This window comes from Cyclopterus lumpus, chromosome 3, assembly GCF_009769545.1.
Source record: "Cyclopterus lumpus isolate fCycLum1 chromosome 3, fCycLum1.pri, whole genome shotgun sequence".
NCBI classification, from domain to species: domain Eukaryota; kingdom Metazoa; phylum Chordata; class Actinopteri; order Perciformes; family Cyclopteridae; genus Cyclopterus; species Cyclopterus lumpus.
The window spans coordinates 16,948,884-16,974,950 of NC_046968.1; the positions used below are offsets into that span (position 1 = coordinate 16,948,884).

The following is a 26,067-nucleotide window of genomic DNA, read 5'->3' on the forward strand; positions in this document are numbered from 1 at the left end:
GTGGGTAACTAACACTTTCTAACTAAATGCAATGGCAACACAACGAGAGTTTTAATGTAATGCTTGCAAATCTAAACTGCCCTCAGTGACAGTGATGATGCACAACCTGTGCCAAAATCCACAAAATCAGCCTGATACATTTGCATGAGTCTATGGAGCAGAACCGTATAGTTGTCGGACACAAATCAGAGCTGGACGATTCTAGGCAAATTCAGAAGCTGCATCCTTCGAAGATTGGATTTAAGGGATGCAACCCCGGAAAGAGGAAGACAACCTTTATATTGTAAATCGTATAGCTGTATCTGCTGTGGCCCTCAGTATCCCATAATCCATTGCAGGCTGGTTGATTATGTGATAGGTCATTGAGGTTGCCCACATAAACTCGTGAAGTCATGAAATATTACATGACCCAGTTTTATCTACCAGGTATTTGGTTCAGCTGGTCATCGGTCACATTAAAATAGATCACATTTGGACAAGTGAAAAAGCACTGCAGGAGGTAAATAATGGTGGCGAGGCACAGATCTCCACTGTTTGATCTTGTAAGTAGCCTGGACATCCATTTATCTCTAATACCAGTTCACAGGGTATTAGAGTGCACTGACACAACATTCGTTTTGGTCTCTTTGTAGTTCAACGTCTAATTGAGGAGGGAAGCACAGTCCAGCCCCTGGATTGGAAAACAATGTGTCTTTCCAATACAGACTTTATCTAATGTACTCCAATCTTAACAGCCAATGACTGAACATAAAATGTGGTTCACAATTCTTCTAAATATGGTCCAGCCTGGTACATTCTTGGAAGTCAGAGAAGATCTGTAGCCCATTTCCCCACTGGCCTCATCAAAGAAGAAAAAGAAAGAAAAAAAAGGTGCTTTGATTGGACACAGCTAGATGGTAATACAATGAAGCCCCTGACTTCATTCCTGACTCAAGCATCAACTCTGCTATGAACCTGAGCAGGATCCAAAGCTCTGTCTTGTTAAACGGACCAAAGTCTGGATAAATGTAAGCGCTGGAGCCATTACAATGAAGCAAGTGAGACTTATTTTGGCATGAACCGAAGCCTAACCAGGGGTGTAATTTCCAGGCATGGACCATTTCAGTGCCTGCCTCTAGATTTTCAAAGTCCGCTTGAACAATATGTCTTTATATAGATTTTCACCAGACCTCCTTGAGCTTGGTAAGGCAGAGATTACTTAAGGTGAGACACTGATGCTCCTTTTGCACATATATACAGTATATGAGTCTGGAGAACTAATGGCATTCCCATCAGCCTCCGTTGTAGCATGTTTATTGATAACCTATATTACAGAGATATACTCATCATCAGAAAAGGAAACATGATGATCTTGAGACAATCAACGCCTACAGCATCTTCCAACCAGTCAGCCAGACAAGCCGGACCAAACGCCATCTAAAACTGGAGACTGTTGTGCCACACATCTTTACAGAGACCTGACTCCGTCGTTGCATCCCAGATCAGGCTGCACTTTAAAGTGCAGGACTCTGGTGGGACGAGAGGAGGGGGAATCTATGTTTACAATGACGCTTGATGCTCCAGCATAGTCAAAGTTGATGGACAATGTTTCCCATATGTCAAATGTTTAATGTTAAGATGCTACTGATGTTGCGAAGTGTGAGCAGCACATTAGAAGAGAAGCAGTTCAGTCCTCTGTCAGTGTCTACAAAGTATACGTTTAGGCACATTGCATTGTAGGTCCTCTGCGTTTTGGCAGCACCAAAACAAAATCACTGCAGTTAGAAGTGTAAAATGAAAGAAAATAGACTTGTGTTGATCAAAATAAATGCGTTGCGGTATACTGGTGTGAAACTGTGCGTGTTAAAGGAGCTTAAATGCCTATATCAGCGCTAGGCGGATTGTTTTTCTTTGCTGAATCTATATTTTTTAATGTACTGCAAACAAGGTCAAACAATACATTGAATCTCTCCTTCAGGGATCAATGAAGTTCCATAAAGGTGATGTCTCAATTATATCTCAGAGTTCTGAATCTGCTATATCTCTCTCTGTTGAGCAGTTTACATTCGAAAGAAGCTACACATTGGGACTCTACTAAGATTGCTGTTTGGACTCCCGCTGATTCCCTGTCACTCTTCATTTGTTTTTCTCTGAGCACAACTCTCACAAAGATGGAGCACTTGGCTGAGTATGCCCTCAAAAGAAGGCAAAAATGAAAGGCATGGGCTTAGTTGTGTCCTTGCATCTAACTATCTTTAAGTGACTCAATCATTAAAAAACAACATTGATCGTAAAAGCAGAAGAACAGTCCCAAACGACCAATTACTGAGGATCTGGATGTCAGTCAGGCTTAGTGATGATCCTGAGTTCTACCATCGTCTAGATAGACCTTCTGAGATAAACCGGTCCCTGTGAATGCAAAACAATGCTCAGAAAACCACGACTTTCACTACATTAAATCAACCAGCTTCTACGGTTAAATTCAGTCTTGGTTTCTACTAGTGTAGTCACTCAATATAGTATCAACAACAAAAAAAATATGAGAACAACATGCTTCGTGAGACACAGTCTGAAAAGTGTATATAGAACCTCTTTGTAGGTTTCAACATAAAGAAAAAACAAGTAAAAGCAGAGCACTTGGTTTTTTGTTGTTGAATCTAATTTATTTTTGGAGAACAAATCAATCCCAAGAGAACACGAGAACTACTTCTGATGTCTTCTCGTATGGATGTTGAATTACTCCTGACTAACAGACGTATTTTTGAGTACAAATTGTAACTTACGCTCAGCAATCATAAGTGGTGGATAGAAGAGGAAGTAGCCCACCAGCTCAGCTGACAGCTGACCAAGGAGGTTTGAGGCAGTGGTGCCATTAAGATAGACAGTCCCATTTCTCACAGTGTAGTCCAATGACACAGCAGGAGAACCTGCTGCCTGGGACACATTCAGCATCTGGGAGGGAAAGAACAGGAAGAGTTCAGGTTTAGAGTCAGAAAATGATACAGACATACATAAGCATGAATACATACAATGCTTGGGATTACATTACTGTAATGTGTAATGTGTAATAAAAGATTAGCACACATCTTATCAAACAAAATGAAATAGTTGTTGTTTTCTTGGCTCAACAAATAGGAAAATCCTCAAGAAACACAACGGATGAAAAATTGGCGAGGCATTAAAAGAGTGCAAAGATATTGGAGTGTTAATTTTTTCCACCATGCATAATTGTCAAATTAGCATTAATATAGGGTGCACTTTAATGTTGCGGCTCATTAAAATGAATACCAACATTGCCTCCTTGAACATTATTAATTTGCCTGTCAATTTTGAATAAAATGCACAGAGTTTGTATCTATTTGTTGCTGCCAAATCACCAAAACCACATGATAATATTGATATGTAATAGGGGACAAAACTGTTGAACTTGCATATATTTAACAAACTCAAGTATTCCCCATCTAGCTTAACTTCTAGTTGGGTGGCTGGATGGTTCTGTAGACACGTCATTGTCCAAAAAAAGGTTACATCAGATCTATATCAAAAGTCAGACTCGGATTGTTTTGATCTATTGAGGTACAATGAACACCTTAACGCTACACAAGTTTCAACACTGGCATTATGGTACAAATCACAGCATTACCACTGTAACAGTAAGCGGACATATATAAAGTGCTCCACGACTATGACACTACAGTACCTGAACAGAGAGTCTGTTGTTGCTGTTGAGCACTTTGGCCTGAGCTTCAGAAAACACTCTCTCGAGCCTCTGTTCCATCATTTGAGAGAACCGACAGGACCGAGGATCATCGCCTGCTCCCACAAACTGTAGCACTAGAACATAAAAACAAAATGAGCTCACAAAACTGTACACTGGCAACACTATGAATTCTTCAGGATGCTAAAACATTGTGTTTTTTGTATATATTGGGAAGACTTATTTTAGTTCTTATGTACCTGAAATTCTGAGTACACGTGAAATATTGTAAGATATTTCAAGATTTATTTTATTTTATTACTTCTTAAACCTAGTTTCCACTGAAATTGTCCCAGTGCACATGCACAGCATGGACAAATAACAGCAAGCCTCATGCTGATCTCTGACTTATTTATTTTTTCTTTCATCCTGACCTGTTTTTAGCTGGAAGCCAGTGGCTGGGCTAGATCTCCATAATGCAACTGGGAGGGGCAGGGCTGTTACCATGGGGAGGTACTGTCGCAGGTCTGAAATCAGCTTATCACGGCCATAAGAGTCCAAGCCTTCAAGCACTACAGAGGGAGGGTAAACCATGTCCCCTCCAGTCACGTGATAAGCCACTGTCATGTTGGGAGAACCAAATACTGTCTCCACCTGAGAGGGTAAAGTAGAGAAGAGAATTAGATGTCGTTAAAGAACCATATAGGTAGTTTGTACGACGTTAGCAAATTAATTGCACAATGAGTGGGCAATATTAAAGAGTAACTCAGCACTGGTTTCACTGCCCCTGTTACTGCAGCCTCGGGGAAACCTGAGCGCAGCATTAAACAGTGACTCCCTCTTTCCCCCGGTCCCAAGAATGACCAGTACGACTGCCATTCAGTCCACAGTATTGATTTATTCAGGGTGAGCTGGCCCAAGACAATAAACGTACCAAAATAAAACAAAGGAAAATACTGGACGCTTACCTACCCTACACTAATAAACAGTAAAAAGAACAAAGTGAACAAAAGGGGTTTATCACACCTACAGCTACCAGGATTGCTTTTTAGACGCCATTTTATAGTTGTACACCAGATCAGTACACCCTAGGATCAAAGTCCCACTTAGCAGTGCAGCACAGACTGGTTTGGAGCCAGGGAGAAGAAAGAGCATCAGGTCCCATTTTAAATCAGGCACTAACAATCTCCAGTTCGATCACCTGCAACACACTGAAAACACAGAAACAGGGTGAATTGCACCACCTTTAGGCAGGGAGGTAAAATAGCACAAACATCAGTCACACTCATAATGTGACAATAACAACATTATACGCTATGACTCACAACGTCATAACACCCTCACTGGTTGAAAAAATCATTCCAAAATGTTGAGCATTCTTTGGAAGAAACCGTGATGTAAAATATTTATAGTTAATCACCAAAAACATATTCCTGTTATGATCCTTTAGGCAGGATCAGAAGGTAGAGTAAATCAGTCATATTAGCAAGTGAGCTGAATGACAGGATATTGACCTGTATCAGATTGATGGAGCACTTTAAGTGTATTCTAACCACTCGCTAATGAAGGCAACAGGAGCGAGAGAGTGATTATGGAATACAGATATGTGGAGAGAAAACCAGGAGGGGCTGGAGGGCTTCTGGGGAGAGATAAAGAGGAGACTATAGATGAGCCAGACATGGGAGAGACTGTTAAATAGGGAGTTTGGGACAAAGAGGCGTATGTTCCTTCACTTCAAACCGAGGCCAGGTATCACTGAAAAACACAGGTGAAATGTGAGTGTTTTATAACTGTGTGGAAAGTAAAACAAATGCACGTGTTTGTCAGTCAGTTTGACTTTTTGGTGGATGTAAATGGAAACCGGAAAAGAACTGATGACAGATGTAGCAAAACTATGCGTGTGTGTGTGTCGGTGAGGTGAACCCTTCAGGGCAGTTATCTAAACTCATCTAAAAGCCTGCGCTGACAAGGAGATCCACTGGCTAAAACACTGAGGGCCTATCTTCTCTGGAGCTGCGGAGTCACCACTCTGCCTCCTCACAATTCAGCCTTGTTAAGAGCTCTGTGAAAAGAGCCCTATATTATCACGTCATCCTCTCAGGCTTCACCCATGTGAAGGTGTTATTAAGAGATTGGTAATGCTTCCGCTTACTCTGTCAAAGAGTGCAAAAGACTGCCAGCAGATTAACCCGACAGACCTCGTCAGTTTTCTAAATGTTTTAAGTCACTGGAGAGCCTTAAGTACAAGACACAAAAATAGTTTACTTTTACATATTTATTCAAGCTTCAAAATGGTTTTAGCCTTGTGGTTCAATTAATTTAGTCTATTTCTCATCATCTTTTTAGCATCAGCCCTTCACATCGCTCTCCTCCCAACCATTTATAACCTATAATTAAACACAGAAGCAATTTCCCTTGCCGACAGCTTGCTTCCCATTGGATGAGAGAGCAGTGCTACTAAAAGGAACCCAAGCTATGTTGAAATGGGTGAAAGGAGTGCACTGAAGCAAGACACCTTCAGAGACTACAAAGAGAGAGAGTGAGAGAGGGTGAGGGTGAGGGTGAACATATGAGAGCTTTGACCTTTACATGGACAGAACACAGGCCTCACTCTTGATTATTTGATACTTCCAGTTTGAGAAATACAACACGCCAAGCCCTTTCACCAGATTGCGGATATACAACACGCACACACACACACAGAAACATGCATACACAGAAGTACTTAACACTTGCTCAAAATTGCAACACTCAGAAGGCACTCCAAAATGCTACGGTTGGTTTCTTTCTGAGTTTTTGTTCAAACAAAATCTAGTGTGTCCACTGCTGGGGTAAGATTGCCTTTTGCTGAAATGTGACTTGATTCTGACGACTCTGGTTGTAAATAAATAAATATGAGGAAATTGGAGCAACAGTTCTCATCTCCAGCTCTGCTACAGTCCTAATCTACATCTTGTTTTAGTGTTGGTACAGTTACTCAAATATGTGACATCACCCACTGCCTTCTGGGACACATTCAGTCAACCTAATTTCTATATTAGTCCTCATCTCTTCTCACATAGCCTACATGAGGGTCCTTGCTACAAGTGTCTAATTCACTTCACGCTAATAAACCAGATTTCTGGTGAGGACACAATTAAGAACCATTCACTGTTCACCAGTGTTAGAAAACAGCTTGCTTATTCAGCCATGATCAAGCAACAGTTCGTTCTGTTCATTATATTCAGATTAGCAGCTGTGAATTGCATTAATTTGTATTCTAACCTATAAATGACAGTGTTAGTTTTTTAGATTGTAGGTAACTGGTCAAACTGTTCAATCTGCGTTTGTGTATTAATGCTGAAGAGAAAATAAAAAAAATGTTTATGTCAAGTATGGAACGGTTACAATATTTGTATGTAAACTATGGATGCTACGCGAAAACTGCCCTTAGTTTAAGAGAAGTCCTTCAGCTCAAAGTCCCTTTAGTGACATTATCAGTATCAGAGTTGCTACACAGCTATACTCATTTATACATTTGTGAAGTTAACACATATTAAAAGGCACCTTGTGGAGTTTTTGACCACTAAAAGGGCTGTCGAGTTTTTAATAGTGTCAGATTTTTTGGTATCTCGTGCATGCGTGAAGAGCATAGGATACACAGTCCTGGTTTCACACTATTGCACTAATCAACAATTGGTAGTGTAAGGTAATGCATTCAACACATTCACTTGGCTTCAAGTACACATACAATGTGCTTAGCTGAGAAACATTAAATGTACATGTGATTCTGTTTGTTAAGACTCAACAGTTTGAGTCTAGAGACATATGGATGTTAAGTGTATATCTATTCCTTGCAGAAGCGGTATTTGTATTATTACAGTCTGACCTGTGCTTGAGCAGAAGTATCATTCAGAGCTTTCCGGAGGCCCTGACTTAGTCCCCTTCGCAGGTTTTGCCTCTGAATGCTGTCCAGCCTGTTTCTTCTCACATAAATGGAAACAACTAAGAAGGATATAGAGACAGAGACAAAAGTGGGAGAAACCAAGACATACAGCAGACAAAACAGGTTTGAGAAATAATACGATTTTATAATTCAAATAATTTTGCTCAGACTGTGGCAGAAGTATTGTTTACCTGTTTTCACCCACAATCTCTCTGTGATGTTACACTGCTGTGGTGGAGCCTCTGTGGTGGTGGTAAAAGGGGATACAAAGATGCCAGAGGTCTCCCTGGGAGGGTTTGTTCTGGGAAAAGTTGGTGTGAATGTTCTCCTGCTGGTTTGAGTCCTCGTTGTTGTGGTGGTCGTTCTCCTGGTCACAGGTGCAGGCTGTAGTGTGGTCGTGGTGATAGACTGTGTGTTTACGATGGTGACTCTTAGGGAAGGCGTGGTAGTGGTGGGGTGTTTAGTTTTGGTAGTTGAAGCTACAGTTGTGGTGGTAAGTTCCTGTCGAGGGTGCAGAGGTGATACCTGAGATGTCCTCTCGGTGGGCCCAGCAGAAATGGGGATTCTGACTGAGTGAGAGGGGGCTAAACTGGTTGCTTTTTCTTTGGGGAAAGTGTGGGCAACTGCTCTGGATGTTCCAGCAGTTAACTCATCTGACCCCGCCTCTGTATGGACAACAAACATCTCAGTCACTTCCTCTGAACGATCAGGATCTATTGATAAGGTCAAACTTGGTAAAGAGGATGGAAATGTAGCTTTTACAAACATGGATGATGATGCAGTGTCTGTGCATGGTTGGTTTTATTGACCATATCTTACCAGCTGTACGTAACGTTGATGATGCCAATGATGGTTTATAAGACACTGAGGAGGGAGGAATCATATGTAAGGGGGATGGATGAGAGGCTTTGTTTCTACTACTGTATGATAGTGGGGACCTCTCTGATAATGATGATGATGATGATGAATTCTCTGATGATAATGAATGAAAGGAAAAGGATGATGGCCGCAGCTCTGTTGGAAGGGTTAACCCCTTCAGTATTGAATCCCTTGTGTTATTGATATTGTCAGTGCCAGATAAATTGAGTGCAGGGCTGTTTGAAAGTGTGACAGCAGCATATTCAAGAGAGTCAACATCTGCCAGAGGGGGGCTGTGCTTGCTCTTATACACCGATGCAAGAGAAGAAGCTTTTGAAGATGTTATGGAGTCAGTAGTTGTATGAGAGAGGGGCAGAAAGCCATCTGAACCCAATGCAGTGTTTACAGTGGCTCCTTGCTGTACATTGACAGTCAACGCAGATCTGAGATTAGCTGGGGATAAATTCAGTTTCTCTTTTTTATATTGTGATGTGCCCTTAACATGTGTAACATTTGGATCACTGGTAACTACAGTTGTATTCAAGATATGCCCATTACCCTCTTGTCCATCTTCCAGCTTTGGATGTTCATACAACGGGCCATCTGCTTGGAAATTAGAATTTGCCCTATCAAAGCCAATAGATGTATCTACTAATCTACTAAGGCAGTGCTTTGAAAAGACACAGGCTTGGTGGTTTTCCACTTTGTATATGGTGCTATTAGTTTTGTGCCAAAGCTGAAAATAGCACTAAAAGATCCACTGCTGTTTTGTCCATCACTGAAAGAAGTAGTTGCAGCAGAGGAAGCAGCGGAGAGAATGGTTCTTTGTCTGCCTAAATACAAACTTGATCCATCACTTCTCATACTGGTGATTGGTCCCTTAGAGCGATACACTGAGTGTGTCATTGGTATCAGGGTCATTTCAGACCAGGAGGAAAGAGAAGGCCGTTTAAAACTGCTTGTGTGTGTTTCCACCTCAAAAGGTGTACTGCGACTAGCTCTCTCGGAATTTATAACATGCGCAAAGATTTCAGCTGAAAACACTCTCTGATGAGATTTATTAAGAGGTTGAGTTGTATAAAACTTGTGGAAAGACGTAAGTAAAGACCTTGTTTGAAAAGGTCTTTGTGAGGGGGTAATCTGTAATGATAGTGAGGCTTTGGGTTGGTCTGCAAAATGAACGTCACTATTTGCAGACAGACCAGTGTTATCATCAGTGTTGTTTGGGCTGCGGCTGAGAAACAAAGGCAATAAGTACGTAAGCCGAGTGGGGTGAGAGCGACTTTCGTACATGGTTTTATAGGTCAGATCTTTTGTAAACCTAACTGGCAACGCTGAATCAGAAAGAGGCTCTGTCCTACTGTTGGAGGCAAATATCATTTTTGGCATCGTCCGTCCTCTACGCTCCAGAGTTATGAACTTAGGTGATTCGGTTTGTGCTACAAATTCCTGAATGTTTATGACTATATTACTTGGCAACGGAAGCAAATCTGACTCTGATGGGAAGAAAGCTGTTCCAGTTCTGGTGATTGAACTGAGGATGGAACCAGTTTTGGACTCCGGCCTCGACCCTATGAGTGAAAGTGAGTTATTTGGGTAAGCTTGAGTGGACATGGATTTGAGCTCCGCTGCTGCTATCTTTCCTTGGTTGAAATATATATTGATGGCAGGACCTCTGGGGCCGCCGTGCCTAACTGCCATCAGTAAATCACCAGGATTAGATGCATGCTCTGAGGACACCATGCCAGAGTGGTTTGGTGTTAGCTCAGTGATTGCAGTTTCAGAGAGAGGCGTTTTACCTGGTGGAATCTCAGTGGGTCTGAGTGTCATTGCTGGTGATACAGTTGGTTTTACATGGAAATCAGAAGCGACATAACTGTTTCTCCAACGCTTTTGTGAACAGAAGTCTGAATATCTTCCGCTGTCTTGTTTTCCTTTTCCGCATATGCTGATGGATTTAACATCTGCTGTGTGACATGACTGAATAGCCTTTAGGACGGGCAGACAGCAGTGCTGATGTGGGATTTTGTAAAGCTCCCTGCTGACTTTGAACAACTTTTTTCTCTTGATTGGAGGGAAATGAGGTGCTAATTTCAATATTACTGGCTGATATCCTGGCTGAGTTCTGGGTCTGAGTAGTTTTGTGTAAAATCTTAAAAAGATGTTTTCCATGGTTATGAGCAGAGTATGATGTGTACGTGCTGGTTGCTGGTGTCTTGATCACTTTTGTGCATTTCAATCCTTATGTATGCTCCACTCACTCCATAGATGCTATCTTCTAATGAGTACGATGACTGTTTTGTCACTTCAGTGCTCTTTTCAATGCTACTTTCACTTGGGAACTGTGATGGTTTGGTTGTTGTGCTTGGTAGTCCCTGTGTAACAGCTAGTAGGTCAACACCTGAATAATTAGTGGAGTGTGCGGTTGTTAGACTGTCAGTCCAACCCGCAGAGTCTGCTGGTGATGTGGTCTGAGGGGCAGGGCTGGACACAATCCTTTGACCTTGAGATGAAGCAGCTTTGTTTATCCACCCAACAGAAGATGATAGAGAAAATAGAGACACTACATAGGGTAATACATAGGAAGTGGATGGAGCTGATGAAGACATTGATGATGAAAATGAAGAAGATAATCCTGTCACATGTGATGGCCTAGAGACAGTCGATGTCATGGTAACAGCTGAAAGGGGTGTGGTGTGTTGGTGATACATGCTGGAAGTCAGACCTGAGCTGGCGAGGGTGATCCCGTCTCCCACAGACAAAGATGAGGAGGACATCTCTGAGCCGTGGCTGGAACTATGTGAAGGCCATTGGGTGGTGTGGGTCTCGTCCCTGGTGATGGTAGGCGAGGTTCTACTTTGATCAAGGCTCACTGGATGTTTGACAGTTCCTGCCATGACGGTCAAGACAGAAGAAAAGGCAGGCTGCCCTGATAAACCTTCCCCCTCAGACTCAGAGACACCATCTGAATGGACGACTGAGAAAGGCACCTCCTCCGCCACCGACAGGTCAGCCAATGGATGAGCAGGAGCAGCTGTGACTGGTAAAGATGAGGAGCCGGAAGCATCATAGGTGGATTTTTCTGTGAACAGAAAATAAAGGTAAAAGACAGGTTAATATTGTTAATGTTACAGAAGGCCTACATCCCCCATACTCTGTACTTAGACCTCTCCTCTTTACCATCTACATGCATTTTTTGTTTATGTCTTATCTATTCTGCCTTCATATGTTCAAAGCGTCCTTGGGTCCCTTGAAAGGTGCTAGAAAACTGTAAGCTAGTATTATTATTTATTATTAGTAAGTCATCACTAAGGGAGGTTATTTAATCCATCCAGTCTACAGTCTTTTGTTTCAAAGGCTCTGCAGCAATTTTCCACAAGGTACATATTGAAATAGCCCTTGGAGGTTCTTCCTAATAGCTATTCCCAAAAAAAAAGCAGATGTCGTTCAAGAAAAGGATAAACACCAGCCAAAGGATTTTTCTACAAGCCGACAAGCAAAAAGCTATTCTTATCAACGGCTCAGAATGGATCTAGAAAGCATTACTGAATGTTTTATTAAAGCCATTATTTATAAACCTATACCAGTTGTATTTGTTGTTTGTTAGAAAGTGGTACCACATTCTTGCCTGCCATAAGCCAACACCTGTATAAAATGACAGTGATGCTCTGCTCTATTAACTGGCAGCTTGTAACACCTAACAGCCTATTTGCCGTTTGTCTGTCAGCACAAAATGACCGGATCTAAACATAACAGATGAAGAAGCCATGACAAATATCCAGGTACCACACAATGTAAGACACCAGATTCAAACAGTACGCGTTTACTAGATGGCTGGAGTTGTAGGGATCCATGTGTCAGATAAAAAAGAACATAGAAATAATATATTGACCTTTGAGCCGAATATATATTAACTGACGGTTGAGTGACAAGTAAACATAAAATCACTCGCTAGTTATAGAGGTACACACACACATCGTTCTAATAGTCACAAAGAGTTCTGTACCCCAAGGGCGGACATTTATTCCCAAAAGAAAGAACGAGAGACACAGTGGAACAAATAGAAAAAGCTTATTCAAGAGATGGCAGCTGTGTGCTCAGGTATAACTAAGATAACACATAGACTCATGTTACAGTGTGTTGTGGCTTTGCAGAAAGTATGCCTCAATAAAAGGAAGAAAGAGAGAGGAGAGGTTTGTATTAAAGTAACGATCATGAAGATGTGGGAGGTGATTAATTCGCCAAGACGACAGACACAGAGTTGTCTCATCTGACCCTGTCCTCTTCTCTCCTTTTATTCTCAGCACATCCTCGACATATCCACAGAGGGGTTCTTTTATCCATTTGTAAAGCTTTGCAGTCCTGTCACACCTTCCACCCCTCAGCATGTTTCTCTTGTTGAAGTGCACCCAGCTAGCACTCCGTACAAGTGCTTTAGTGTTGAGGGAGCCTTTTGATGACAAACATGTACCTGGATTGCAAAAAGATTGTCATTTATACTTATACTTTTGTTCAAGTTTGATTGAATGAAAACACCCTGAACATAATATACTGTACATTTCTCAGAACTGTCCAGCTGTGGAAATTGCTGAGGCCATGGAGTCCAAGTTTTCTAAATTACATACGATGATTAGCCTGAGGCAGTGTGTACTCACACGCTGGCACTGTAAAGCTATCTGAACATATTTTGTATTTATTTCCTAACCATTAAATGTAAACTGTAATGGGATCCACTAGATACGAGACAAAATCAATACATGTCCCAGGTCACTAACTCTGAATGAATTATTAAATGTCACCAATATCCCAGAGAACTGGCACAATGCTTATAATAATGTATTTTCCGAGAAATAAATCTCTGAATTTCATTAACCAGGACCATTCACTACTTAAAGACAGCCCTTTTATGCTGTATTTGTGATACCGCATAATTCCTTTTATTCAATAAATCACTTATGTGCTCAAATGTGATTAGTGAAATTGCTATACCACCATTTTTAATCCATTCTTTGAAAAAACAGTAATATAAAGTGGGAAGATGGGACATGAGAGCTAGATAACAAAAGGATATGTGTCCTTCTTCAAGGCCACGAGAAAGTAACACCACTTGGCCATCGAACTGAAAGAGAACTTCCTGGCCACCCTCCCTCCCGACCTAGTGTGCCCAGTGGCAACATGAATGTGGGTGCGCGAATGGAGGCCAGTCCGAGGGAGGTGTGGGGTCCACCTGTGGTTTGCCACCTGCTCTGACAGAGCTCAGCATATGGGAGGATTTTAACAATGGACGAGAGGGAGGGAGATGTGAAGGAGAGAGTGATGAGAAAATGGTATGCAGTGGAAAAAGAAAGTCCCACCAACACCAGAAATAAGTGCAGCAGTTGGGTGATAGGGTGAAAATTATTTAATCTGCCATGAAAGGTCAATCTACAAGCAGGTCCTTTTTTTACGTTTGTGATTCTTCATTCTATCAAACTTCCGCCTTGAAAGCAACGTCACAAGTAATAATAGGTTTTGTGATACTTTGTATTAGTAATTAACTTACTAAAAGTACGGGAATTACATTTTTAGAAGGAATGGCACAACAATGAAAAGTAAATAATTGAAAATGATTCTTTTATCATAATTGTTTTTTTTATTCATTCATGAAGCAAATGTCAAACATATTCTGGTTACGATGGCACATTGGGTTATGAAAAATTGTGTTTGTTTGACTATTTATTCTATCATTTAAAAAAGATTAATGGATCATGAAAATAATTATCAGTTACTGCTGTGCAAGCCACAAAAGCTTTACGAACCAAAATAATCTTTCACGTCTTAAACCCCACTGACCTACTGGTGGGTTTGTCTTTATTACAAACATGTGATTTGCAGCCAAACATTGATTCCTCAAACCCATAGACCTTCATTTGCAATTTTAATCTCAATGTTTCCAAAGATGCCAATTATGTCAGGCTGAATTTTTCATATAGCATGAACAAAGACTTGGATTATTCTGATACAGAAAAGCTTTAGGCTTAAATGATATCAGGCAATATGGAATCAGATGATTATTTCCAACTTTAAAGCCAATTCTTGAGAAATAAAAGGTGAAAATGGATTGCTGATGCGGTTAAATAACCATGAGATGGTAACGTCCTGTAAGAAATTGATACTCCAAGCCTCTATGATCAATAAAATATGACATCTTTAGTCAGCTGCGTGATCGTGACTTGTCTCTCAAACCTTCTGCAACCAGCACACACAAACCTCAGACCTCATTTCCACACTCATGTTGTCCCCTCTGCAGCAAGTACAATCTGAGCTACCAGGACACAGACATGACACTGCTGGGCTCCCGCTGCTCCACTCTTATTATACACTGCTTCTCCTTTTGCTCTGAGCTGTTTGTGTTCTCTTGTGTGAGGAACATGGTAAACAAGAGGGTATAATTCAATAGTGAGGTAGATGGAACCCTAGGAGCAGAGAAACAATCGTAAGAAGCCGGGTCAACTGCCTCTGAGCTAGTGCCTCAGAAGTCCCTCCTATGTTTTGGCTGTTTATGGAAGGCGGCAGGATACATGCGACGGCTTGGAGCTGTTGTTTTTCTATCAAAATTAGAATTAAGAATTTCAGTATTGGAGGTGGAGGAACGTCTGGGAGGAGAGAATTATAATTGTTTTTAAAAAGAGTATCTTAACATATATTGCACATACATTCTGTGTCTTTTGTCTGTGTATAGAGGAATTGTGTCTGTTCAGAGCTGGAGGAGGATACGCTAGTGATGCCAAGCCCTGCTGAGGTGACAGTATGGATGGGAGGGGGGATGTCACACACACCCAGCACCATGCTTTTTTTTTCAGCAGGCTGAGCCACACATGAGTTGTCTGGACCACAGCCCAGCTAACACTTAACCCTGCAACCATGCAGAAAAGTGTACATGGTATTAAAAGAGATCCATTCATTCATTCACTCATTTGTTACTCCTGTTTTTGGTCCAGCTTGACTGTTTGTCTGAGGCCTAGGAGACCATATAATGTGTTTGTGGAGTGATGCCAAGAATAGTTTGAAGTAAGTTTTGAAAGAAGAAACAACGAACTGTTCTTCGAAAAGAAGGATGACTTTACTTATAAGCAAATAAAACACCCTTGCTCTATTCAACACACTAACATGTGTGTAACAACCCTACTTGGTCTGGTATGAACAGTAGCTCATGGTGGCAAATATTAGATAATATTAGCTAACTTTGGATACATATTGTTGTGTTATTGATATTACTGAGGCAGTTTTCTAACTATGACTTTGCTATATGTATACACAACATTTCAGCATGTACTGTTTGTACATGGGGCGCTGTTCAGCAAATGTTGCATAGACTCACTTTTAAGTATTTCCTAAGATTGTAATAAATTCATTTTCAACAATTCAACAAGGACCACATTGAGTTGACTGTCTTTAACAATGTATATTAGCAGACATCTAAAGACTTATTGTTGTTCCCTAAAATAACAAATTCTTCAGATCGTGTTGCCTTGGTCGAGGAATGCGCTCCATGCACTGAGTGTAAATCTGGGGGTTGTGCGCTATCATCCAAAAGCGCACATCTAACAATTACCATATCAAACATTTCAATCAATCATGTTAAGACTGCCCTCGGATTAACACCAGTGGTCTCTCCCTTTTCATTGATAAACTGACAGGAAACAAATACTGAAGGAAAAAAGCAAATCCACTGACACTTGGGAAGAGAAGTTCTTTGCCGCCACCTATTTTTCTCTGTCCTCGTCTATGTCTCTCTCTCCAAATAAAAGTCAGCCTATCCTCTGACGCTAAGGCTCTTGGTCTTTTTCAGCTCGACGTGTCGACACACTGACTTCTGTCCTGATTCAGCCCAGCACGCTGTAGTCATGGCTTATGTTGTTGCACTCTGTCCACTCGTATTACTGCTCAGGCTGCACTCCACTGTCCTTTGTTTGAGCTATCCTCATTTAAGATTTGGTGATATGACATTATGCGGTGACATTATAGCGATTTGTGTAAGAAAAGATACTGTACATTGAAATGTCTAACACTATACATTAGCAATAGTGATAATGTTCCCATCAAGGGTCTCTGTGTTTTCCAGTGCAGGCACTGGCTCAGTTAGACACATCAGAGAGACATTATTTAGGCCCTTCAGCAAGCTTTTTGGAAGGTGACAGGGGACACATTGCCCCACTCCCACATGACATATCATATATCTGCTGGCTCAAACACTTTTGCAGAAAACTGACCAACAGCGGACCAACTTAACGGATTTTTGAGCCTCATTATGTAAAGTCAGAAGTTAAGGTGCAGCAACAATTCAGTGAATAAATGATATAGACACAGTACTGCTGACATCTTTTGATATAATGTGAAAATATTCAACACTGTAATATTGCTGAATTATATAAATGATCGATACAAAAAGTTTCCAAAATTATGTGCAAACGTCAAATGATTAAGTGCCTAAATTCTGGAACCAAATGTGCTGAATTTATAACTCTAAATAAGCAAATAATAACAATTATGCTACTAAATAAATGACCGTATGTTAATATCATTCAGAAATGTGCTTATCATCAAGCCACATTTGTTAATTGTTTTCCTCTAACTGGCCCGAACTGACTGAGTGTCTTCAAACTTCTTTACTTAAATACTTTTAAAGTGCTGACTATGTTATACTGCATGCTCCACGAGCAAAAACACTCAAACACTGTGATAATTAACTATTATCTATTGTGGTTTCACAATGAAACGTATACTAAGACGGGGCATAGCAACTTATAAACATTTATGGGGATATTTTAATGATAGCACAATAACACTATATTCAGAAGCATTTTTTTTTGTGACAGTGGGGTCCCTATAATAAACTTCACATCAATAACTACTGTATCAGCAGTAAGGCATCCATGGTTGGAAATAGAATATGTAAAAGCATAAATTACTTTTTAGTCAGTGAAATGCATTCTTTTTTTATAATTTATATTATTCATCTGACAGAAACAAGGGGGCACTCGTCCTCGATGATTTATATTTAAAAAGTCAGACCAATAAAAGACTGACAAATAATGCTAAAAGTAACACTCTTTAAGCAGTTTCAAATAACATTTCTAGAAGTGAACAGACTAAATAAATTCTGCATGTATTCGTAGCTGTGATGAAAGATATTCTGAAGAAGGCAATGCAATGGTTGGGTGGCTGATTTAATATTAATATATCAGCAGCAGAGCGGTGAAATAAAATATGGAGCTGTTTTACACTTCTAGCAGAGGAGAATGAATTACCAATGGTTCCTGTGCTGATGGCTGAAAAGAAGTTCAATTTACTTAACCCTTTGTATTGCAATGTACTTTAGTGTTGAGAGTAAATTGCAAGAGAAAAAACTCTTAAATCTTATAACTTTACCAAAAACAAAAGCACAAGATTCAGTTGAAAAGCCAAATGCAAGATTTCTCAGTAATGTTAGTTAGCATGCATAATAATACGTTTATAGATCAGTCAGTATTAATGGTACTATTTTAAAATTCAGATACTGTTCCAGGACCTTTACAAGTCATTTCCAGTGATGATGTATAGTTGGTACGACAGCAATTCGTTGCTCTGGAAGTCACATATTTTTCACATATATCTTAATTGCTTTTTACATAGCAGATTTTGTGACTTGTGGAAAGAAAAGCACAGGTGGAATTAATAACATTAACCATGGCTCAACTCCAATAAATGTCCCAGTAGTCAACATGAACAATAGCCCGCTCTCCTTAATGGAGCGCACTCATTAGTTATATTAATGATTAAACTGGTGTGTTTTCTGCAATAATTAAAAAATGTTACTCTATAACCTGTGAATAATTATTTCCTGAATTAGAAATAGACAGGTTAAATCGAGGAAAACTGGGTACATTTCATCACAAAATAACATTCCGCATGCACTGATCATTACAGATGAATAGTACATAAAAATGTAAGAATATTTTAAAGGTGAAATATTCCTTTGATGCATGGATAACTTGTATGGGGCAGACAGGGTCACTGGAAGTAAGACAGCTCAGGTAGGGCTCTGCAGGCAGTTGCAGGCCCATTAAGAAGAGCACAAAGTAAATCATCTTTCACTTCAGCTCCGAGCCCAGAGGCAACGGTGGAGTCACCATCAGGTTGAAAGCAGAAAGCATGTACCAGTGGCCGAGATAACAGCTACGATAAATACATGAAGGGATCATACAAGCAAAATACAATGATTACATGCATGTTTCTCAACACAAATTGTACAATTACAGTATATTTACAAAACAAACATATGATTTCTGATTTTCTTAGAAAACCCATATTTCAGGGACTCATACATATAATCACTTCCTCTTCAAATAAGGCTCTCTTTTCCTGGTATGACCTCATATACATACATTGAGAGAAAAGAGACTGTATCAAACCAAAGCTCCAGGCGGTCTCCTGGGGCCGTGCATATGTGAGCAGGCAGGGGATGACTGGAGGAATTTAGCACGCTGGCGCTCTGATGGGCTTGGGGATTACAAAAGCCATTTGACATGGCAGGCTGTGGGTGTGAAATGACAAGTAGTGGTCAACGGTGGGAATCAGATAGTGACATACCTGGCAGCTATGTACCGGGTGAACATGGAGGTCTCATCCTGAGTTATGTAGTGGCTCTGCTTAAACATAAAGCTCAAATTAAGAGGGCATTTTTTTCACTTAAAGTTTGAATGACAAACAGAAGCAAAGGTTCCCTGAGGAGTTTTGGACCTCTAGTAGCACCATGGAGGGGTTTTTATATGAGTGGGTCCCAGTTTTGTGTCACAATGATGCACGTGCAGGTGCATGCATGCATGTGACATTATACACAGTCCTGCCCTGGGCTTCACACTATTCAACATGGGTGGCAGTAATACTTAAAGCAGCAAAGGAAAGATTGTAACCTAGTAAACATGAACGTCAACATGACAAGATTTAAAAATACTTTGCTAATGTTTTATGAGAAAGGAAATTCATTCAACACATTTCTAAGGGCTCAAGGATATCCACAATTAATTTGGGTGAGTAACAGAAAACTCAACAGGTTACCTTTAACGAGACAAATCTTGACATCTAGAGACAACAAATGTCCTCTAGTTTTGTAGGAAAGAAAATAGTATCCGTGAAGTTGAATGCTGTTTGATACTGCTCAGCGATCGAGCCCAATAGAAATGTTATATGCTGCAGCTGTTTCCGTATGGGCTCATGATGTATGATTATACTCAACCTAAATTAGAAAAGTATGGGAACAGAATGTCAAGGGCCTATTTTCACAAATTGGGGCTGATCAGTGGCCAGCTGAGAGAGATTCACTTTCACAAACAAGCATTGCTGATCTTTATCTTTATGTAGACTCTGTAATAGTCTGTTTGGGAAATAATCGGAGAAATGCTGAAAAGGGGTAGGCACAAGATGGGATGTCCAGATGTACCTTCATGCAAGCCTCACATAATACAGTACTACAAACTAAAGAGCACTAAAAAAAGAATAGAAACATTGTATTCTCTGCAGAGTGACCTTGAAGGGTCTCCAGTCTGCTTTTCAAAGACCAATACTGTGCATTACAGGTAGGTTAGGTGAAGTAATGGCTTGGTCACCTGTGGCAGTCGACTCCACAAAAGCACTCTGGTATCACTGTTGGGGAAATCACATGGCTCTGCCTCCGACTTTGTAATTGGGCCCTCAGAGACTTTAGAGGATGCTAAAGCTCATCTGGTTGACACAACGTTGAATGTCCTGTGCTATATTGTAACCTCCTGCACATGTGAGGTATTTCTATTCCCACAGCGATATACTCAAATGTACAATATGTAGCATTTTTTAATTTTCAATATTATTGGCCAACTAATTGCAGTATTTTAATATAATTCAACTGCTATTTATCAAAATGAAATCATATTATCCATACATTTCTTGCAACCTGTTTTTTTCTTGGCATTCCTCTTTGTGTGACTGCTTTGTAGAGGAAGTATAAGAGCTACTAACAACACATAAACTTTATGAATAACATCAATAGCTCATGAGCTTGTTTTGTGTGCTGAAGGCCTAATAGTTTTGTTTAAATGTCTCGCAAAAGTCCGATCCTAAAGAACATCTTTATAAATGCAGGCAACCAAAAACCTCCTAATAGTCTAATATGTTTATAGTAATAATACTAACAAACCAAAAATGTTCTACTCTTAATTACAATTAATTTCTTGCACCTCTAGTTGTTGACATCATTGTCATCAAGGCAGAAAGTCTCTGCATTTACTTAGTGAATAAAGTGACTCTGATTCGGTCACAGCGATACATAATTCATGCCTTTCATGTCAAACCAAATTGCTATTTGAGTGTATTGTGTGACGGTAAAAATATGTGTTATTGTATGGACTGGTTCGAGGGCAGAGGAAGAGCGGAATGTAGAGATGGGAGGACAGATGACCAAAACCTGACCTACCTTGTTTTATGTCTTGTTGAAACCAAGACACTCTCCTCTTTGTTCTGCTATCAGTTCCTTATCCAAGACGTTCACACGTGTTTTGCTTTTTGTGTCGTCATTTGGTTGGGGCTATGAAGGAGGGGTGCATATGCTTGTATAAATCCCAGTGTAACACAATGTATCGACGAAGAGATTTCCGCAGCTCACTGAGATACGTGTCTGTTGAACCCTTTTCCAGCTTGCAAGCTTATTAAACAGAAAGACAACTTTGACTCCTTTGAAAAACTCTGTTTGTTGCAATTGAATATTTGAACCACAACTCTCCTCCTGAGCAAACATAGAAATCTGACATAAACATGATGCAGAAAAGGCTCTGAAGTGACATAACAAAGACACATTGCTGCAGATGTCCACCTATCCACCGCACTAACAATGGCCATGAAACCCTCACTTGATCGTACATGCAGAGTGGTGAGGAGCTCAACCAAACAGAAACCACATGGAAACCAATATGAAACGGAGCAGATGACCCTGGCCACAGTGCAGTAGTATGGGGTCAGATCAGTCTCAATAATTGCAAATGCACACAGAGAGACTCACAAATGCAAACACAAAGATTCACAAATGCAGTAGAGGTTAGCGGAGGCAGGAGGACAATGAGGGATAACGAGGAGGGATAAGCCTGTTAAGCTGCCAGGATCCCCTCTGAAATCCACATTTGAGTCAAGCACAAGAATGTCAAAATGCATGTAATGCAATCACAATGCTCTATAATCTGGGGTCACAACAAGCAGCAGGCCACAAATTAAGTTGCTCGTGTTTTAACAAGTGACAGTTTTTAAAAAGGATTTTTAGGAGGACTATTATTTTGTACTGTATCACACATAAGCATTTTTTTAATTTATGTTGATGGTAAACATAGGACTCCATATAGCGGCTGAAATACAATGTTATGCTATTCAGTTTTTAGACAGTTACTGCTATAGCATAACTGTAAATCATTACTAGGGCTAATCGGCAGAGTAAGTAAGATTTGCTGATTTTGCCTTCTGCTGTTGTAAACTGAATATCGTTGACAAATGAAACTATTCACATGAGCCTACTTGGGCACTTGGTAATAGTGATGGGCATTTCACACAGTTGTATAATATTTTAAAGAAACAACTAATCAATTATTCAAAAAAACAATTGGCCAATCATGAAAATAATCGTAAAGGGCAGCCCTACCTCATCTCTGTCCACACTAAGCCACTATCCAATAATTTGGACACTGGTTATTGTTGTTATCAGTGAGTCAGAGAGAAATATTATAAAGTCAATAGCCCAAAGATATATCACTGAAATATATCCAGCTGTTTCTCTTGAGAATAATAAATAAAGGTAATATAACAGGTTGACTGTACTTCATGTTTTGGGCACATTTGGAGACACAGACAACAAGAACGGAGAAATTGTTCAGATAGAGCGTGCAGAAACATCTTTGAGCAGCTACAACCCTGTCGTTCATGCTTCACATCACAGCAATCAAACCTCTGACCTTGAAACTTCACAGAGTCAAAGCAAACACAGAGATCACCAGCGACTCCGACATGATGGATGGACGCTCAAACAAAGGCCTCGCCTATATCCTCAATACACCAAACCACCACCAGGCAGACGGCTGTCACACTGCGGCCACAGCTGCGATGTTTCCACATAAGACGACGGCCATGTTTGTATTGAGTCTGTGCTCATGTGCAGGTATTCACAGCAGGTGATATGTGAGTAACTATACATGACTTGATAAGTTGCAAAGGCCATTCCATTGTTTTTACTTACTACAAATAGTACATTACTACTAAGCCAACATAGCAGCGAGAAGCGTGGTTTAAAAAATTAATTAAAAGAAATGCGTCTCCATGATTTGCTGTGGATGTACTATATGTTTAGAATATGCTCTGTTCTGATTTTTCAGAGCAACATACTACATAGGAAATGCATTGATGTATTGATTGATGTTACAATGTGGAGAATAAATGTTTTTATTAGTGTTCAGTACAACACACTTGTGTCCCCAGCAGTGTTTAACTGTTTTAAAGAGAATCAGATCTTATGAACTATGTACGGTGACTTTTCCAGGAAGCTTTTTAGTGATGATCTAACTGGTACGACAGACAGGGATGAGCCTGGCTTTGCAAAGGCTGGCTTATATAAGTGAATTAAGAATTTAGATAAGAAAGAGGACAGTTCAATTTGATCAATTATCATCATAATGACTAAATGGGTACAGGCAAATAATAATCACATTACAACTACTGCACTTCTTCCATCAATATGGCACTTCCTGTGTATGTAACATCGTCAAGTGACACAACACTGGTCAAACAGACCATGCACAAGAGCGTGATTGGGCTGCATGGTCTCTTTAAAAAGCCTCTTAGGAAGTAGAAGTACATATCTTGATTCAGACTAGTGCTTATCAGAAGAAAGCCTACCCCCAAAAAATACAGTCAAAGCTCCACTTCTTTTGAAGTACGGGGTTGGAAATGGAGTCCTCTCTTTTTGTATGAGGATTTAAAAGGACTGAAACCCGTTGTTGCAAGTGGAAAAGGTAAATCTTCTGAGAGATAACTTCCCTAAAGCTAAGACATGGACAGCTAAGACTCTGCTCCGCAAGTTGTGTGAGGTTAAGCAGAACTCCATGTCAACACTTTTGGACTGAGTCTCAAAGTTCACAAGTACCTATAAGGAATTCAATATATTATGTAATGGTTTCTTTCCTCACTTTGCCAGATAATTCAGCTCTCAGAGACTCTTAGTGAAAGTGCCTATTGCAGTGAGCCAAAGACATTTTTCAAAATACAAAAAACTACTTCAAGGTACCAGTCAAGATGTGGGCGGACAAATAACGCAAACAGTTGGAAAAGTAAAAGTACAGAAGAGGCCATCTTCTTTACATTTTCTTCGGCAGAAAATTACAAAAATAAATATGATTACCTCATTTTGATTTTTTGATTTAAATTGAATATGTATGTATGTATGTATGTCACTGTAGCTGACTGAAGTGCTGCAGATTTATTTTCGACAAGTTTAATGGCCAGCAGACAGGTACTATTAAAAGGATGGACGCCCCCACGGGAGCCATCTTTTCAGGAATGGTTTACCCAGCAAGGCAAGGAAGCCTCCTTTGAGCCCACTTCTTTCAGAATGAGAAATAGGACAGATCAGTACACATCAAAATGGGGACATTTTTCTGGTGTATCATATGAATTAAAGTGTATGCATAAAAAGGTGAGATGCAGTTTTTTTGTTTATGTTTCTTTTCTGAAAACGGATGGAAATAACTATAAATAATATATCATTTTCTCTGTGGTCTCGCTCAATTTTTTTTGTCTTGTTAATTGGTAATTGTGTGCAATTTATTTCATGGCCACTTGTGATCTCGTAAGATTAATCTTTATAAGATAGAATACAAGCAAACAAGAAAAAGTGCCTTGATTTTTAGATTTTTGATGCACAGTTTTAAATAACAAAACTATTCTTAATTTTTTGATGAGTGAAAGATCCAACGTTTTCTTCCATTATTTTGAATCTACCTCTTACTCCAAAGAGTGTGTGCCTGTTTGTATCAAACCTATACGCTCCATACGTTGTCCTCTGTCCAGATTCACTTCTTTAATTGGATATTCTGTCATTCTTGCAATCTAAATTCTTGCTATGACAATGTTAAGCACACATGACATAATGGGTGCCATCCATGACTCGAAATGTCGTCCACTGTCAAGGAGAGGCCCGTCTCCTAGGTAATACCATTAATGAGATGTATGTATACGACCATGAGGTGCCATGATCCAATCCTACAGACACGCCCTTGACCTTCACGGGGCACATAGTGCCACCCCGTCAGAAACACACACAGTCTCTGGAGTAAAATTGTAAATTTGGTTTGCATGTTTGCTTGATAGATGAGAAACATTACGTTTTGTAATTTAATTATTGATTTCTAGGGCTCCTCTGCAATAAATCAGATATTGTGCCGTACTGTATTCCAGCTTCAAATATATTGACACACTACAATTGATGTTAAAGGGTAACTGGCAGTTTTTAACCTGGACCCTATTTTCCCATGTCAATGTGACTAATCGGGACAACTGTTTTTGAATTGGACGGTATTGAGGGAGAGCGGCTGCGTTCTGTAATGTTCTCCCTCAATCCTCGACCAATTATAACAATTGTTGTCCCTAATAGTCACTTAGACACAAGAACATGGGAAAATGTGGTCCAGGTTGGGAAATGCAGAAGTTATTAGACAAATTGAACGTCCACTATATTTATGCCGCAATCATCTTTAAATGTTGAATATTGCAACAAAAGTAATGCTCCCTCTCTGCAGCAGTATATAAAGTGATGAGTGACAAGTTGTGACACAAATTCTACAAACATACACATGAATTTGCACTTGCAGGGACAGTCTCTGAGGACAGATAAGGTATCCAAACTCAAAGGCTTTCATAGACATTTGCTACAAATGGCTACGAGCAGGACCATGTGCGTGTGCAAAGGACTTGTTTTTGTGAATGCAAAGGGTTGGCCTTCCAGCGGTAGTGGAACCACAAACTTGGATTATCCCAGTAATAAATTAGCCTGTGGGGAACCGCATGTCTTATTTAAAGAGGGGTGACTTCAGCACATTAAAGGGCATAAATCATCCAAATGCTTCATGGTATAGATTTATAAATGTGCTGAAAAGTGAGTGCATTACTAAGTGTGTGTGTGTGTGTGTGTGCGTGTGTGTGTGTGTGTGTGTGTGTGTGTGTGTGTGTGTGTGTGTGTGAGTGAATGTGTGTGTATGTGTGTGTCATTGTAGGGCTACACAAACATTTTCCTCTTCTCCTCTTCCTCTTAAAACCTGTTTTGAACTGGGCGTGTTTGAAAATTGATGACGCATTATAAGGAATTATCTTTATTAAAATATAAGTTTGACAAGATACCCTAAATTAGTTTGTGCAAGTCATTCTAATTACCCCAAATGTGATAAGTAATCACTAAAACCACTTCTGTCCTCTGTCAGTACAGTAAATTCCTAAGACAGCTTGATTACTGATTAATCAGATAGGCTTCTAAAACTGTTTAATGCTCTCAGAGTTCAGCTTAGCCCTCCTCAGTACTCTTGATGCT

General features: G+C 40.1%; 1 protein-coding gene across 1 annotated transcript in view; it reads right to left on the reverse strand.

The window, feature by feature from the left end:
• The window catches only part of kiaa1549lb (KIAA1549-like b), a 49,492-nt gene that overhangs the window by 17,179 nt on the left and 6,246 nt on the right, over window positions 1-26,067 (reverse strand). The window contains exons 2-7 of the mRNA XM_034563553.1: window positions 11,185-11,541; window positions 7,793-8,266; window positions 7,545-7,660; window positions 4,111-4,330; window positions 3,680-3,813; window positions 2,763-2,931 (exon numbers count right to left, since the gene is read on the reverse strand). Of these exons, the coding sequence (XP_034419444.1) occupies window positions 2,763-2,931; window positions 3,680-3,813; window positions 4,111-4,330; window positions 7,545-7,660; window positions 7,793-8,266; window positions 11,185-11,541 (1,470 nt within the window). The remainder of the gene's footprint in view (window positions 1-2,762; window positions 2,932-3,679; window positions 3,814-4,110; window positions 4,331-7,544; window positions 7,661-7,792; window positions 8,267-11,184; window positions 11,542-26,067) is intronic.